Source organism: Mus pahari, chromosome 7 (assembly GCF_900095145.1).
Source record: "Mus pahari chromosome 7, PAHARI_EIJ_v1.1, whole genome shotgun sequence".
Lineage (NCBI taxonomy): Eukaryota > Metazoa > Chordata > Mammalia > Rodentia > Muridae > Mus > Mus pahari.
This window is the reverse complement of record NC_034596.1, coordinates 84620576-84635003: the sequence shown is the minus strand read 5'-3', so window position 1 is coordinate 84635003 and position 14428 is coordinate 84620576. Positions and strand designations below refer to the sequence as shown.

General features: G+C 38.6%; 1 protein-coding gene across 36 annotated transcripts in view; it reads right to left on the bottom strand.

The window, feature by feature from the left end:
• Nrxn3 (neurexin 3) overlaps window positions 1–14428 on the bottom strand; it is a 1590688-nt gene that overhangs the window by 822444 nt on the left and 753816 nt on the right. For all 36 annotated transcript variants that reach the window (XM_029541252.1, XM_029541257.1, XM_029541238.1 and 33 more), the window contains one exon: window positions 1464–1583. In XM_029541252.1, coding sequence (XP_029397112.1) covers window positions 1464–1583 — 120 coding nt within the window. The remainder of the gene's footprint in view (window positions 1–1463; window positions 1584–14428) is intronic.

Below are 14428 nucleotides of genomic sequence, written 5' to 3'. Positions count from 1 at the left end.
ACACACACACACACAAACACACACACACACACACACACACACACAAACACAATTCCACTAAAATTACACTTAAATTTCAGAAGTAATGAAGATCAGACTCATCAATTAAAATTAAAGTTTAGGACCCACTATCATAGAACATTTATGATGGAAAGGGTCTTTAAAATAACAGAAGTTCAAGTTGAAAGATGGGGAATTGAAGAAAATGAGATTTTGTATATCTATCCCGAAGGCATAAAACCATTTACTGGCACTGATTGTATTAAACCCAAGGTTTCTGACTGTCCAACTGTCTTGCTCTTCACAGAAGGCACTGGGGGCGACAGCTGTGACTGCAGCCTGTATTAGACAAGGGTCAGGAATAGCAAGTGGCTTCCCAAACATCCTGCAGGGAGTTAATGTCAAGGCTAGATCAGAGGCCAGCTCAGAGGCCAGCAGAGTTCCATGTAATTGCCCCGTGCTGCCTCGAGTTTATTTCCTTATATGGATATGAATTCAGCATACTGTGTGCTTGGATGCTAGGCTGCAGACTCAGGATCATCACCTGACTAATTACAATTATCCATCAAATTCTGAAAGAGAGGCTACCTTCTCTTGCCAGTCTTAATTTTTCAACTACAGTTGGTTGCTTTTTCAAATGATTGACAATTTTAAGCCTACCACCTACACCAGAATCTGAAGATGTAATCTTAACATTTTCAAATACTATTTTCTAATCTACTCTATTGGTTTATTAATAGGAAATGGGTAATTTTGTGTACCTTTTATCTTCCACTATTTGAGCATATTGCTAACATATAGTGTGCCGGCAGGAAGCACTTGCACTTTGTGTGAGACTCTAGAACCCTTTTACATACATATGGATTTATTCATTTACACATTGCCTTCCTAAATACAGATTCCATTCTGCAGAGAATCTGTCTATTTGACCATCACTATACGCCCAGTTCTTCCCACAACAATGCTTGATATACAGTAGGTACTTAGTGAATAAAAATTAAATAAATGAACAGCTCATTAAGTCAAACATGTCCAGCCCCTCCTACAGCATACTCTTCTAATATTTATTATACTTCCCATGAAATTCTATATTTTTGGATACTCCATTTTCTTATAAAGAGCAATTCATTTGCTGGTAGAAAGAACAGACACATGGAGGGTGACTGATTATGGATATTTAATTATTAATTATAGAAGGATTTATACAGCTCTACACCTGTTCTCTGGGCATGACTCTATCAAAGGGAGAATCTTATGAGAATATTACAATAAAGGACTAGCTTTCTACTACAAGTTGAAGAAGAAAGATTGTGAAATTCAGAGGAAGGGCCAATGCTTAGCCTTGCCTGTTCTTGTCCAAAGAGCAGGCTTTGTGACTTCTATTAAACCAAACAAGAAGTTTCAGAAGAGGAAGTCAGAGAGGACAGTAAAACAGAGACAAAGTCTGTCATAGTTGCACTTACCCTCAGCCACATCATCATCCACTGTTAGCTTAAGGCTTTTTCCTCTCCGCACTACCCGGACGGTGTGCCACTCATTGTCATTGAGCTTCTGCCCTGCATACAGGGTCTCAGGTCCTTTGCCTAAGAATGGTGGTAAGTGTCAAATGTTAGAACCAGTTCACAGTGTATTGCTCACAGCATTGACTTTATCAAAGTCACATTGGTATACATGACCCAGGATGGCCAAAGATTCGATTTCCACTGATCCTATAGAACCCAGAATCCTCTATATTAATCACCAAAAGCAGGCATCTCAGTTGAAACATGAAGGACATTCATCCATAAAGAGGAAAATAAGTACCCTCTTTTATTCATAGTTACAAGGTCTTAAATACTAAAAATACTCAATAAGATTTATAGCAATAGATAATCAGCTGGCATTTTTGCCAAGTCTTAGATATCAGAAATTCATCATAATTTTATTTTTTATCAATATCCTGCTTCTTTAAACATAGTACACTAGTGTGGTTTCTACAAAATATTTACCAAGTGGTTGAGAACAACTCTTCAAGGTATATTACCTTAACTTAGCATTTCCACTAACCCACACTCCTATCAGAATTTAGCAAGCATAGCAATCATAAAAGTAAGCAACACAACTGAAATTGTGTCGAGGTTTAAACATTACAAATGATACTCCTTGGGTAACCTGGGGGGCCCCAGGCCTGTCTCATTGTTCATCATCCTCCAAAAAGATAGATAGATAGATAGATAGATAGATAGATAGATAGATAGATAGATAGATAGATAAAAGAATAAAACTCAAAGGATTCAAAGAATTAAATAATAAAATTTCCAAAACCAAACATGTACAGTTCAAAACAGTACTTCACATAAAGTACTACTAGGTAAAGGAATGAACTAAGTTGTCTTGAGAGACCCATGTTGAGATAGCCAAGATGAAATTCAATGGCCTGGGAAGTAAGGGATTGTGGTGTTTAATAGCAAAAGACTGCAAGATGGGGGAACATGGTATTAAAATGCTCCCTATTAGAAAGAGAAGAGAAATTAAGTACAGAATGTGTGTCATGGTTGATGCAAGCTGGAAGTCTGAAGACAAAGACGACTTCTGAGATGCTGTGGACTTAAACTAAGCATTCCCCTGCGAGGTAGAGAGCACAGTTGTTGCAGGTGATTAAGGATTCCTGAGTGAGTCAGTCAATATGTGGACAGCTTCATGCCAAAAATGACCTGGATGGATTAAACTATGTAAGAGAAGAAGCTATGATATCCTATGTAGGAAAGGAAACAAGAGCATCACTTGGCTCTAAGCAGTTCTAGGTTCTACTTTTAAACATTGAGTAATTAGTCCTCATAGTTTGGCTGACTGTTAAGAGTTGCAGAAGTAGTTAAAGATTAGGAGATTTTTCTCCCCTTGAAAAATAAAGACATTAGAGTGAAGAATTTTATTTTAATTGCAGCACAAAAAAAAAAAAAGATTTATTTCTATTTATTTATTTATTTATTTATTTATTTGGTGTGGTTCCACCATCAAACATGCAATTCAAATGAATAGGAATCTGGAATATTCACTGACAAAACCTGAATTCAGTGAGCCTCAAATCAGGTACTGATGGCATGAAATAGTCCAATGAATCTTAGGAGAAAAATTTGCTAATAATCAACTGTTATTTAATCCCATATTTGTCTCTCAATAGTATCTTGAACTCATACACTAAAACTGCACTTGCCCCCTACGTTTCAAATCACTAGCCAGACCCATTCATTATCTCTGTCAACTCAAGCCGCAGATGGACGCAGAGCTTTCAAACCCTTCATGAGAGGGCTTTGGAAGAAAATGGACCACATAATGTGGGTCCTTTTTATAACAAGAACAGATGTTCTTGGAACAAATGAATCTGCTTTTGTGTTTTATGTTTTTATCCTCTTTATTCTACAAGCAAATGCTTTGATAAGAAAGAACAAAGCAAAGATGGATATGGAGAATATTGGCTATGGAGGCAGAACTGTTGCAGATATGGGCCATTTAAAACCTCCTCTAGAAGGTAGCATCTGTTCTTTAGGCAATTTTTTTCACATCGCTTAATTTTTATGACTGGGGACAAGATAAGAGAGAGAATGACAAGCACAAACACAGTCTGTTTGGGACACTACTACACAAGAATCATGTTAGCCATGATTGAACTGTAAAACAAGCTTTGGTTTTGTCCAAAGTATTTTCAATGAAGCTAGCATTTTACAGGTATGTCATTAAAGGCATCTAGCAAATGTACATTGTGACCAGATTCAAACACAAATATTCAAATGTAGAATGTGGCATCCTACAATTAAATTTGTGAAAAGACTAATGGAACTTTTCATGCCCTGCTAGTTCCAATATCAGTAATTCTCATTACTGTAAGATGATGGCTGGGGGTGGGGGGTATTGACATCAATTTCATTAAAATGACAGAGACTCATCCAATATTCATTTTCAAGTAACAAACTGATAGTCCTCAGTGAGCATTTGAATGTAAACCTAACCTTCTAGAAGTGAATTGTCCACAGCATTTATCTTTAGTCAAGATCAAAGGTCAATTCACCATACAAGTGCAAAGTGATTTTTAAATTTAGCTGCGAATTTGGGTAAGCTGAGAGAAGTTACCAAGGTATCCTGAAAGGAGACTCAGTTGGTAAGCGAGTCAAACTGTTACTATCATAAGCCAAAAGTTGAAACAAAGATCCAGTCCAAGGAGGAGGACTTATTATTATTCTGATATTATTATTATTATTATTACTATTATTATTAGCAGATTCAATAAAAAAGACAATGAAGCTGCATCAGTGGAATAAAGATGGAAGAGTGTTCTCTGGTAGGTAGATGGTGCCCCCAACAGGAAGAGAAAGAAAAAAGACACTGTTCAAGACAGAACTGAAAAATGAAACTACCAAGAACTACCAACCTCTGATCAATAAATATTCTGACACTGTTCTCTTTGCAAAGACTAAAATGATTATGATCCTGATCTGCAATGGGGTACACATTCAATGTATGTGTTGATGTGTTTCCTTTCTTTCACAGGCTGTGAAATAAGTATAGATCTCAAGAAATCCTGTGGTTCTCCTTAGTCAGCTTGACCATGAATGCTGCAGCTGTACAGAAGAACTTTCAGTTCCCAACCGCTGACTTTCCAAGATCATGACACTTATGATAAATAGGAAGAACCATAGAAGAAGAATTCTGGCATATAGAAATTTGTAAGTATAGAGCGTCAAATTCTTCATTATTAAAAAGCAAATAGACTCTAATGACTGTTCGGAGTGGCACCAACAGAACAGCCACTCCCTCTGGCCTTGTTATCATCTGAGTTAGCATTGTTCCTTTGAGGGAAGTCTTAGCATCAGGAAACATAGACTAATTCTCTGATGAATAGACAACAGAGAATAAGAAAGAACAGCTAAAAACACCAGCCAGATTATTTTCTGGAACCCCTACAGTAACCCAAGAGAAGTCGAGTGTCTTTAAGCAATGAGAATGAATAACAAAATCAAAACAAAACATTAAAATAAAAACCACTGCTGGTTGCTTGGAGGAAAATGACAATCAGATATTTGAAAATGTTTCCCTTTCAACTTGGCATACCTACACGTGGTAGAGATTAATCATTTTTTACCTCGTTAGGCTTCTTAGAAAACAGACTATTTATATTGTTTGATTTTGCTATTTCCTCTAGGAACAATATAGCCAAGAAAACAAATTACCCCCGATATGCATTTCTGTTTATCTGTTGTTATGATGTCATCAATTTAAGCTAAACCTGTTGGTTTTGCTCATATGCAGACAGTAGAAATTCCTTCCATGTGCCACAAAGGGCAGTTTTCAAAAGTGGGAGTGGGAACATTCGAGGACTTTTGCTTGGATTAGAGAAGACAGAGGTGGCCAACATGACATTTCTTCACCTAAATTTCTCTATTTGTATAAAAGAGAAAATGGTACCTAGAAAATTGGTTTTCCTAGGAGCCATGTTCCACATGCATCAAAAAGAAAATTCTATAGTGCATTGAAAAAGCGAAAAATTTTCTCTTAAAAAAGATGTATACAATTCTATATTCATATGGCATGGTAAAAAGATATGCAAATGATTGTGTTAGATACAAACAAAACAAGAACAGAGATGGAGAGAATGCTTACCTTATTTCATCAGCATCTACTGTAGCAGCCCTTTACTGAACCCAGAGCACCACAGACTTTATCACCCATGCTTCCCAGAGAGGATAGATTATTCAGGGGTAAATCAAAGACAAAGGAAGGAACATAAGGAAGAGGAAAAAGACAGGGAACCGTTTCTATTTTCTGCCTAGAAAATCCAAATAGGTTGAGAAAGTATTTGATTTGCCTTTGTAAGTATAAACTTAATGGATTTTTATAAACTCACTTCTAAAGCTTGCATTTTTCCAAGAAAAAAAATATAAGCCAGATGACAAATTATTGTGGCTGTGGCAAAACAGGTCAATTAGATCACTTTATTCTCACCAACGTCTTCAAGCCCCAGGGAGAGCTGAGGAACTAGCCATAAAAGGGATGGCGTGCAGTGTGCTCAGTTAAGTCTTTTATGAAAAAGTGTGAAGTATGATGTGAAGAAGACAAGTGCCCAACTGTACAGCCTGAGCACATTCACCACCGTCGTAGAGATGCAACTTCCAGTTAAATACCTTCCAGGGGGTCCAGCACAAGTAATATGTCCAGACTGTTCCTCTGTTCCTCTGTTCCTCCTCGCCTAGGGGCAATCCATCTCCTGGTACTATCTAGGCCAATGGTGCACAGCTGCTCACCTGTGGCAGTGTGTTAAGGAACTGTCTACTACAGGATTTAACAAATGGAAATAAGGAATGGTGAGACCATGCAACCAATGTGATAGTGAGGAGAAGATAAACACAATGAAAAAGATCCTTCATGGAGCTTGCTATCTAGCAAGGAGTGAGGATGTCTGAAGAAACACAGACAAATGAAAGAACTCAACGTAAGTCTTGATATAGTTGAGTGCTACCCGTTTAGAGGGCACAAGGTTCTTGTGCTCACAGATAAGCATGAGAGAAACCAGGAATGTTAAATGGGCAAGGTTGTCACTTAAAGGAAGAGAGGCATAACTTGCTTTCTGCCCAGAAGTACGGGAATGGGTATAATTAATAACCTGGTGACCTGTGCTATCTGTAGTGCCAGACAATAGCTAAATCCCCAGATTATTATGTTTGTTCAAGACTCTTTCTGCCTAGACCTTTATCTCGAACACTGTGTCTCAGTCAATAGCACCCATCCTTCTCAGAGATCTAACATGTCCTTTAGAAGAGACTGGGTAACCTCTGTGCTTTCTGTGAGGCTAGGCTATGCCTGACTCACTTTTATGTTGACCCCAGGCATTCACTCTAGCGCCTTGCCTTGGCATTATTTCTCAGTTGACAGAACCCATCTTTATGGAGTATATGTGCTTTGTAGAGTTTTAATGTAAACATGCCTTATGTTTTGGTATTCACATGGCATTGAATCAATTATCAACAGGAAACTTTTCTCCAAAATTGTGCTGTGTTTCAATGTGCCTAAAATAAACTGCCTGGTGTCACACTCTCGAAGTTTGAACCAACACGGGCTACTAGGTTGTATTGAACAAGGATTTTCTTCTTGCCTTGGGCATATCCATTCTCTGATGGGCCTCATGTCTGCAGACACCACCTGTACCCCCTACCTACACACACACACACACACACACACACACACACACACACACAAATTTTAATGGGATACTTTGATAAAAACTAATACTGAATTAGAGGCAAGAACAAAGGAGTGCCTACTTCATAGAATGATCTGAGAACCCCCCCCCCCCAAAAAAAAAAAACCCTCTATGTTTTGTTCTTGTCATGAGTTCCTGTTCTGAGATGGTTTAATAAGGCTTCTCTGAAGAGAGAGATTTGAGAAAAATCAAACATGCAGGTGCCCAAGGTGAAGCTGTTGGAGGACTCAAAGGAGGTCCATTTCAACTGGAACTGGTACCTAAGGGAAAGGGAAGTTGTTGATATATGGAGAAGCTAAAAGACCCTACCTGGTGTGATATACAGTCTAAATACTGTTCAAAAGGCAACTGGATGCATTGTAAAGTTAAGTGCATAAACTATATAGTCTAGTATGAGAGGTTTCTATTTCTTTTGTGTTATGATGTATTTTTTAAGTGCATGTCTGGGTGCCCATCCCTGGGTGCATGCGGAGGGGCCAAAAGAAAATATCAAGTGTTCTCTATCACCTCGGGCTTTCTCCCCTTGAGACAGGATGGCTGACTGGAACTGAAGCTAGCCTGGTAGTCAGTAAGCTCCACAATATTCCTGTCTCACTGCCATTCCTCCACACAATGCTCATGTTACATGCCTTGCTTTTGTTGTTTTTGTTTTTTGTATTTTTCAAATAGTCACAAACATGGTGTTTATTTTTCTCCAAAAAAAATCCTGGGTAGACATTTAAAAATCTATATGTGGCAGACAAAAATCAAACAAAAATGAACACATTGGCAAATAACAATGCCCTGTAATCATATCTTTAAATAATGTTAAGATGAAGGTGAAGGAACTGAGCTACAACAATTGGTTTGATGCTGACAAACCTTTCAAAATATTTCATTTTAGACATCTCTCCACTTGGGGTTTCTGACTCATAAAACAGTGACTACACACAAGGACCATCATATAAAAATTCAAAAATGTTTATTTTCAGATTACAAAGCCTAAAGTATAAAGGATTTTATAATGCAAACACTTTTAGTATCGAAACAGTACAATTTTGATATCTAACCTAGAATTAGAGAAGACTGCTCCTCACAGAAAGCAGCATTTCTCTGGTTCACCCTCATTTGCTTCTCCACAAACTTGAAAAAATCAGTGCCTCACAACTGCGATCCTTACATCCCAGTGACTTCTGCATCATTCACCATTCAACCTTTTTCTATCACACTTTAAAAACTCTCATGGCCCATGGAGGCCAGTGATACTTTATATCAGTGGTTCTCAACCTTGTTAATGCTATAACCTTTTAATATAGTTCCTGGTGTTGTGGTGAGCCCCCAACCATAAAATGGTTTTGGTTTTTATTTCATAACTGCAATTTTGCCACTGTTATGAATTGTAATATCTGACACACAAATGGTCTTTGGCAATCCCCATGAAAAGGTTATTCGACCCTCACAGGGGTCACAACCCATAGGTTGAAAACTGCTGACCTATATAAAGCTTGTTTTTTTTTTTTTTTTTTTTTTTTTTTTTTTATGTGAGTGTTGGGCATTTAAACTCAGATCCTTATATTTGCACAGTCGGTGCTCTTAATCAATGAGCTATATCTTCAATCCCCTAATTTAAATTTTAACAATGATTCTAGCTGCTATGGATCCAGTGGACCAATGGAGGCCAGCAACAGACAGAAGGGAATCTTTTAGGCTGCGAAGACAGGAGGTGGGAGTGACTTACACTGAGGACAGCAGCAGAAGTCATTCGAATTGTTGTGCATTTCAGAAGCAGGGTCAACAAGAACAGGAGACTGATTTTACAAGTAGGTTAGGAATAGAGAAATTGTTGCCTCTTAGGTGTAACTCTGAGAATATGAGTGGACATAAGCTCAGGCAGAAAAGGAAAGTCTTCAGGAAACGTGGGGCACAGCTGACCTAACAGAAGCTAGTGAGAACCTCCATTCTAATATCCCACAGCCATGGAAATGCAGGAGTGTTAGTGTATACCCATAAGCTCAACATTCCCACAGTAAGATGGGAGATGGAACAGCAAACGTTATTTCTGTTACTTCATTTTTCCTATCTAGCATCAGTCACACTTGAGACCAGCTTCTGGCAGCTTCTTGTTGTGAACGCAGTCAGTTCACTGAGTCTGATTTTTGTGGTATTGCTTTAGCTTGTATTTTGGCTTATCACTGTCCATCAGTGATGCCCACTGGTTAGACTTCTGGTATCTCCCTTCTCTTCCCTCCGGCCCATCCTTACCTCCTTCTATTTTCCTGTATGATTTCAGTTAGGCACTCTGGCCCATTATTTCTTTGCACTAAGAGGAACAAAGCAAACACTGCACCCTATTCCACAGGATTTGTGAATTGTACTTGACCACAGGGTAAATGAACTCATGGGTCTCAACTCGAAGCACAGAGCCTCTCCATTTTGAAATGGAATGAAAACCCAGGCAGATAGGTTTCCAAAGAAATAAATAACTCCAAAAGAGAGGAAAAGGAATCTTACTCCCAGTTTTCTGCCAAACCCCTCACAGAAGCCACAAATCTGCAACATGCATGGCAGCAGTGAGATGACAAATAATTGGTTAAAATTCCTTGCAATAATCTCTCTCCATGAAGCCACTTTTCAAGAGATGACCTATTTGTTCAAGGACAGGAAGATTACTTGGAAAACATTATTTCTATTTTTGTTTATTTAAGAATTTACAAGTTCACTAGAATGTTTCCCACTGTCATCATAGCATTTGGATACTTTTAATGATTTTAGATATTATTCTACTCTAGGTTCTGACAATGGGATCTTCTTATTAACAAATATATCTCAGGTTTGAACTCAAATTCTTCTACACAGGATATCTTCTATAACCTATCCCCTTACTACACCCAATAACTTTCCAGTTTAAGTTGATTTTCTCATCAAATGACTTCTTAATTATAAATGTCAAAATAAATGATTTTAAAGGAAACATAGAAATTATTAATTTTGTATTTGTATGTGTACATGTGTGTGACGTGAGATGTTTTTATGTGTAGGATTTTGAACATCTGTGCACCAGGACACACATAGGGAAGTGAGATGATGTCCTTGGATATTGGTCTTTATCTTCCACATTTGTTGAGACAAAGTCTCTTGTTTATCACATTGGAAGACAAAGGTGTTGACTGACAAACTTCAGGACCTTCCTTGTCCCTACCTCCCATCTCACTGCAGGAATGCTAAGCTCACAGATATACACTAAAATACCATCAGTTCTAATATCCAGAATGACTGTAAATGCAGGTATTTTAGTACACATCTGTGAATTTAGCATTCCAAAGCAGGTGTTGCCCGTGCCTCAGTAAAGCGTTTCACATCAATGGACACAAAAGTTGCAATAACAGAATCCTAGGTTATTAAAAGAAATAAAGTAGGGAAAGAAGTGGGGATGTATAAAATAAGTTAGAGGGAAGGGGGTAAGTATGGTAATATATAGGGTACACATATATAAAATATGAAATGAATAAATAATGTATTATAAGAAAGAAGAAGAAGAAAATGGGACTTGAAAGTGCATAAGTAAATGAGATGAACAAGAATGGAGACAGGTGATGACTGGAAATGAGAGGCAGATAAAGGAAAGGAGCAGCTCACTGCATCACAACAGTAAGATGCATAGGCCAATTCTAGCAGGTCTTCACATAGTAACAAATACACTAAATTAAGTCAATACATGAATACATAGGCATAAATGTATAAATTACATTAAAGGGGAAGAAGAAAGGGAAGAGGAGAAGAAAGAGCTATTTAATGCATTTTGTTAGGTAAATTTGAAGATAGCACAAACCAGGCAGCACATATAACTAAGATGAAAATACTGCATTCCGCTTTAAGTGCAATTTTTCAATGCTAGTTGAAAATCTAGAATTCTGGAAAGAAAAAGGATGGAGATGTGGAGGTAACATCTATAAAGAAAAAGGTACCAGTTGCTTTGGACACAAGGTGTTATCTCAATGGAAATGAAATATTATACTCCAACCTCTCACATCGAGACAGAAAGGGCAAACTCACAACTAGGCCGGATCATACAACAGATAAAACCTGAGTCTGTCTGTCTGTCTGTCTACAAAATCTCCTCACTGTGCTGCACATGTTCTCATAGCTTCTCCATGATTGCACTGGGGGTTGATCTGCATGGGATGAACAAATCAATACTGGGTAAAGGTAATGGAGGAAAGGAGAGAGTGTCATATTGTATATAAGCAAACAAATAAATAAATAGCAAAAATACATTTTGGGGGTGTTAATATAGAGTAAGCAGTGGCACAGATATTATAGGGGTAACCAGCTGCTTACTGATATGGTTTAAGACTGCTCCCCAGGAAGGAATGCATACAAATCTGGTATTATAGATCTGATGTAGAACCCATGGTTAGGAAGCTCAGAGGTCCCAAGGGTGAGCCTGTAACTATTATTCTGCTAAATTGGCAAAGTATCAAACCAACCTATAATTTTCTATCTGTAAATGTGTATTAATACAGCTGCTAGTCAATCCTCAGCAGAGAAGTTCCTTTTGTGCAGTGGGGAGGGGCTCATGAATGCCTCATACCTGAACAAAGAGTAAGAAATAAGTATCAAGGACCATCATGGAAGAGGAGCCAGAAGGATCAAAAAAGCTATATATTCTGAACATCACAGGTACACTGTGTTAATATGAACAAATAGCAGCTTTGTTTGCCTGTACAAGTCAGCTACACAATCAACCAGTCAACAATCAAGCTTAGAGTGGGGAAGGTATGAGGATCTCTGGTGACAGCTTATGGCTGCTGAGGGACAGTATAGTCTCTGGGAGGTCAACTATGCTCCAGCTGATGGCACCACACTCAGGAGGAGACGGCCAACACAAATGGGATGCAGTGAGTTGTAAAAAAAAATAATAATAAAATGAAAACACAAAATTAGAAGGGGTGTGAGAGAGTATATATGTAAGATATATATTGATCAATATATTGCATGTGCATATGAAACTCACAAATAGATTAGTAAAAATACTATATTAAAATATTTTAAGGTGAAGGTTACAGGCATGACATATATATATAATCCACTTATAAAACCAGAAGAAATTAGTGTGCATACTAGTAATAAAGACGAAGATTTAAAATTGGTATTTGTATTTGCCGGAGACATTTTTTGGGTCCTGAAATCATACCCACTAAGCTAGCCTCAGATTTCAGTTACAGGAGCAGGTGATAGCTATGGAGACATATAATATATATAATATATAAAACAATATATTCTGATTGTTTTCCTTACAAGTATTCCAAGACAGAGTTCAGTGAATACAGTATTTTCAAGTCTCTCTCTCTTTGTGGAATCTCCTCTCTACAACAGAAACTATTTCTGTTGTATCCTTACTAAGGTAAGGATGAAAAAAGACATTGTAACCTATCTTTCTGGGATCATTAAAAAACTCATTGAACCAGCTAATGCCATCAAGGTTAGGAGTTATCAGCTAGGTATACCACCACCCCCAACCTAGTAAAATTTGATTTAAGCAACCGGATATTGGGAGGTTGAGCTGGCAGTATTGTTATGTTGTTCAGGTCCTGGTTCACTAATGTGACAGTCATTCTCTTATTAAAAGGAGGATCTATGTGGGTTTGAAAACATCAGACATTTTGGCTCTCCATCTCGCTGGAATCACTTTATTAACCCTCTAAAGTTAAACTCACAAAGCAAGCATATAAAGGAAAACTTTCAAACAAAGTATCAATCAAGCCAAGTAAGACCTTTTATTCAAGCTTCAGTCTCACAGGGGAAAAGTTCGGGAATTACTAGATGGTCACTGTGAGCTACTACAAAAGTGAAAGGGATGCTCTCAGTGATCTCACAATTCACTGGGGAAGTTGAGAAGGAAGCAGTCAAGTTGAGACTCCTAGCAGTGGGGCATATGGATTATGAAGTGGCCGCTTCCTGTGTCCAGGCAGGACTCCCAGTGGAAGGGTAAGAACAGCAACCAACCCACAAAACCTTCGACCCAAAATGTGTTCTGCCTACAAGATGTGGAGGGAAAATAGAGCAGGGACTGAGGAAATGTCCAACCAATGACTGCCCTAAATTGAGACCCATCATATCCCATGAGCAAGAACTAATCCTTGACACTAGACACTACTGATACTCCCTTGTGCTTGCAGACAGGAACCTAGCATAACGGTCCTCTAAGAGACTCCATCTAACAGCCAATGGAAAGAGATGTAGAGACCCATCTCCTCCCCCCCCACCCCCACCCCGAAGAGTGGGGAGAAGGATTGAGGTACTCAAAGAGGATAGGGACTCCACAGGAAGACCAACAGAGTTAACTAACTTGGACCCTGGGGCCTCCCAGAGACTGAATCACCAACCAGAAAGAGAACAGACTGGACCTAGCACTCCTGCACATATGTAGCAGATGAGCAGCTTGGTCTTCACGCGGGACCCCAACAACTAAGCAGAGATTGTCCCTGAGCCTGTTGCCTGCCTGCTGTCTGCCTGTATATCTGTATATCCTGCTCCTCTAAATGGATCATCTTGTCTGGCTTCAGTAAGAGAGGATGTGCCTAGACCCGCAGCAACTTGATTGTGTTGATTGTGTGTGTGTGTGTGTGTGTGTGTGTGTGTGTGTGTGTGCGCGCGCGCGCACGTGCGCACTTGTGCATGCGCATGTGTGTATGTAAGTGTACGTGTACACATATATTTACTTACCAGGGTACATTTCTGAATTCTTTGCATAAGTTAACTTTTTACTTAACACCAATCCTGTGAGGTTGTACTGTTTTCACTAATATTTTCTACCTCCTCCTACCAGCCCTTTCCTGGAAGATTCACCCTTTCTGAGGAATTGCATTTCCTGTCTTATTATTTCAGACACTTTGTGTGATTTGTCACATAAAGCTAAGGGACAGAAAACGGTTTGGGCCACTTGGAAAGTTTTAGTGCTACCACTAGCTATATTCCTTTTGTGACAAATTCAAGTTGTAACAGACTGGAGCTACTTCTCCGTGTCTGCGGGTGGGAGGCATAACACGAAACCGCACCATAGCAACAAAAGTGACAGGCACTAATGGTAGTAGCAGTATGACTGAATACTTCTCTCTTAAGCTATCAAGTTTGTCTAGAGATATTCCTCACTGCAGCAGAACTGAGCCATGCTGACAGTTACATAAATTCACCCACAATAAGGAAATGAGGTAGAAA